This window comes from Gekko japonicus, unplaced genomic scaffold (assembly GCF_001447785.1).
Source record: "Gekko japonicus isolate JY-2015 unplaced genomic scaffold, Gekko_japonicus_V1.1 scaffold255, whole genome shotgun sequence".
Taxonomy (NCBI): Eukaryota; Metazoa; Chordata; class Lepidosauria; order Squamata; family Gekkonidae; genus Gekko; species Gekko japonicus.
In genome coordinates, this window is record NW_015160843.1 from 805,193 (window position 1) to 808,465 (window position 3,273).

At 45.2% G+C, this 3,273-nt stretch overlaps 1 protein-coding gene across 1 annotated transcript in view; it reads left to right on the forward strand.

The window, feature by feature from the left end:
* Window positions 1-2,316, forward strand: part of LOC107117491 (blue-sensitive opsin P467) — a 15,632-nt gene extending 13,316 nt beyond the window's left edge. Inside the window, exons 4-5 of the mRNA XM_015419621.1 lie at window positions 1,476-1,715; window positions 2,185-2,316. Of these exons, the coding sequence (XP_015275107.1) occupies window positions 1,476-1,715; window positions 2,185-2,316 (372 nt within the window). The remainder of the gene's footprint in view (window positions 1-1,475; window positions 1,716-2,184) is intronic.
* Window positions 2,317-3,273: the final 957 nt, after the last annotated feature.

Sequence of the window (3,273 nt, forward strand, 5' to 3'; positions counted from 1 at the left end):
ACCTCCTGATGGCACCTGGTATTTTTGGCCACTGTGTGACAGAGTGTTGGACTAGATGGGCCTTTGGCCTGATTCAACATTGGCGTCTCTTATGTTCTTATTGTCCAGCCTTACTGGCCAGCATCTCGAACAGAGTCTTTCATGTTTTCTACTACCTGATCTTTTAATTGGAGATGCTGGGGACTGAACCTATGGCTTTCTGCATGCAAAGCAGATTATCTAATTTTATTTTATTTTATTTTAAAAAATATATTACACCTTTCCTCATGGTTGAAGGTTAAAAACATCTTAAGTTTAAAAATAAAAATAAAATAGCAAACTCCAAATCACTTTCCTCTCCTTAAAAGATGTCTGCCATTCAAACCCAATCAAAAGCCCTGGCCATGCAGCACCTCCTGAAGATCGCCAAGGAGGCTCCCCCATCTCTTCGGGGGATCCATTCCACCTCAATGGAAAAAGCCTAGGCTCTGATTGATACCAGATGGGCCACCCTAAATTAGGGTTGCCAATGTCCAGGTGGTGGCTGGAGATCTCCTGGGATTACAATTGATCAGTAAATCTGTAGAAAATTGCCACTTTGGAAGATGGACTCTATGGCATTATACCCCATTGTAGTCTTTCCCCTCCCCAAACCCCACCTTTTTCAGTTCCACTCCCAAATCTCCAGATATTTCCCAACCTGGAGCTGGCAATCTTACTCTAAGTGGTGGAATAGCCAACCAGTGGTTGCCTGATGGCCATAGTTGGCTCACAGGAATATATGGAAGGAGATGGCCCCTCAAATAGGTCATAACTGGCACCTTGAATTGAATTCTGAAGCACACTAGCAGCCAATGTAGCTATTTCAAAATGTGCAACATAAGTGCCTGGCGGTTAGCTCCTGACAATAGTCGGGCTGCTGCATTCTGGACCAGTTGTAGTTTCCAGATTGTCTTCAAGGGCAGCGCCACATAGAGCATGTTGCAGTGATCCAAGCATGAAATTACAGAAGCATGGATCAGCATGGCTAGATCACCAAAGTCTTTGTAATGAGAGAGTTGGCAGATCCGATGCAGCTGATAGAAGTCACCCCTGGCCACCATGCCAACCTGCTTTTCAAGCAGCAAGGCAGGGTCCATAAGCATCCCCAGGCTCTTGACCTGCTCTGAAAATGGCAACATTGCTCCACTGAGGACCAGTGGATTCAGTCCCTCTAGAATATCAGCCTTCCCAACCGGCATTATCTCTGTCTTGTCTGGATTCAACTTCAGATGCTCCACCACTGAGCCATAGCCCCACCCCAGTGCAAGTGCTGGGAGAGACCAACCTGCAGTTGCCAGCTTTGTTGACTGCTGAAGGACTGCAATCTTTGTTCAGTGGTCAGGTCAAGCCATGATGGAACAGTGAAGACTGGTTCAGAGGGTAATATATAAATCACCAAAATTGCTTAGCATGAGAATGTTCCCTTGATTCGCTTTTGTTTTCTGTGTCCCCAGGCAGCTGCTCAGCAACAGGAGTCAGCAACCACTCAGAAAGCAGAGAAGGAAGTTACCCGCATGGTGATCCTGATGGTGTTGGGATTTCTCCTTGCTTGGACCCCTTATGCTGCTACGGCAATCTGGATCTTCACCAACAGAGGAGCAGCCTTTTCTGTTACATTCATGACAATACCTGCCTTCTTCTCTAAGAGTTCGAGTATCTACAATCCTATCATTTATGTCCTCTTGAACAAACAGGTGAGATTTCCCCTGGATCTGGCAAAGACCCCTCCCCCCTGTGGCTACTGGTATTTCCCATAGGCTCTACTGCAGACCTCTCTGAATTAACATTTTACATATTAATCCTGCTATTTTTTTAAATTATCAGCCCAACTTTAGAAAGCATCTCGCACCTGCTTTGCAGTTCTGTGTTACCATAGTTTTGAATCTGGATATGGCTTTGCTGATAAAGCTCAGTGCCATTCAAAACCAATCTTTCCATTCAAGTCCAAGGTCCAAGTGGATAGGAGAGTCTTCCCTGTTTAGGGCTACTCAGTGGCCCAATGGTGATAAAATTGCTTCTCAGACATTGTAACATCTTTTTGTGATGTTGGTTAATATGTCTGCTTTTATATCCCAGGGAGACACACCAAGACCTTTTGCCTTGTGCCATAGTAAAGTAGAGTTCACTTGAATAGTTCTAGGCATCTCTTTCTTTTTGTTCCAGTTCCGTAACTGCATGGTTACCACAATCTGCTGTGGCAAGAACCCCTTTGGTGATGAGGATGTTTCATCATCTGTATCGCAGAGCAAGACTGAGGTATCTTCTGTCTCCTCCAGCCAGGTGGCACCTGCGTAGGCTATGGACAGTTTGACCTTTGGGGACCTGTCACATTCTGGACCAGGAAATAGAAATATGCTTACCCACCTGACATCTGGTCCATGACCTCCTCTCATGCAATTATTCCCTGATGCACAAATGTTGTATGCCACACACATAGAAGAGTGCACAGCATAGCATGACCCATTTCCTGATAACTAGTTGTACCAACACTATATATAATCTCCCTGTGCAATAGTTGTGTGTGTTCTCTAACCATTTGTGCAAGCATTTCTTTGGGCAAATGCATCCAGTGCATTTGTTGAAATGGACGTGATCGCTATCAAGCATATCTGAGATGTGTGTACACCAGTTACCGCAGCGTTTGTACAAGGGCCCTGCCAACTCACACTCCCCCTTGGACACTCTGATTTTTCAGAACAACCCCACTTGTACTTACAAAGAAAAGGAAATAAAATGTTCTCTAGGTTGCTGGATGCTGATGATTGTTGTTGGTGGTACAGAATGGTTTGCTAAGCTGGGGCTCACTGAGGACAAAACTCTATGAAACAATGAGGATGGCAGAGTAGGAGGTGTCAGTCGGGTGATGCATGGCCAAAACTCTGGAGCCTGGAATGTAACTGAGCTCTGAATTCAGAGGACACCTTTAGTTCTTTCAGTGTTTTCTGGGCAACCATCTCCATTGGAAACAAAGGCAACTCCTAAGTCAGAGAAGCAGGTATAGCATCAATAGTACATGGCAGGCAAAGACTGATGGATTCCACCTATTTATAAATCATGACACCAATGTTGCTGTAGTACAGGGGTCCCTAGCATGGTGCCCATAGATGCCATGGCACCCACCGATACCTTTCCAGATGCCCACCAAGTGTTTTTAGAAAGTGGGTGGGGCCAGGTGGGGCTTATGTCCAAGAAAGCTTCTGATTGGCCATTGGAGATTTGATTGGCTCTGCAGATTTTTTTTAAAAATGTTTC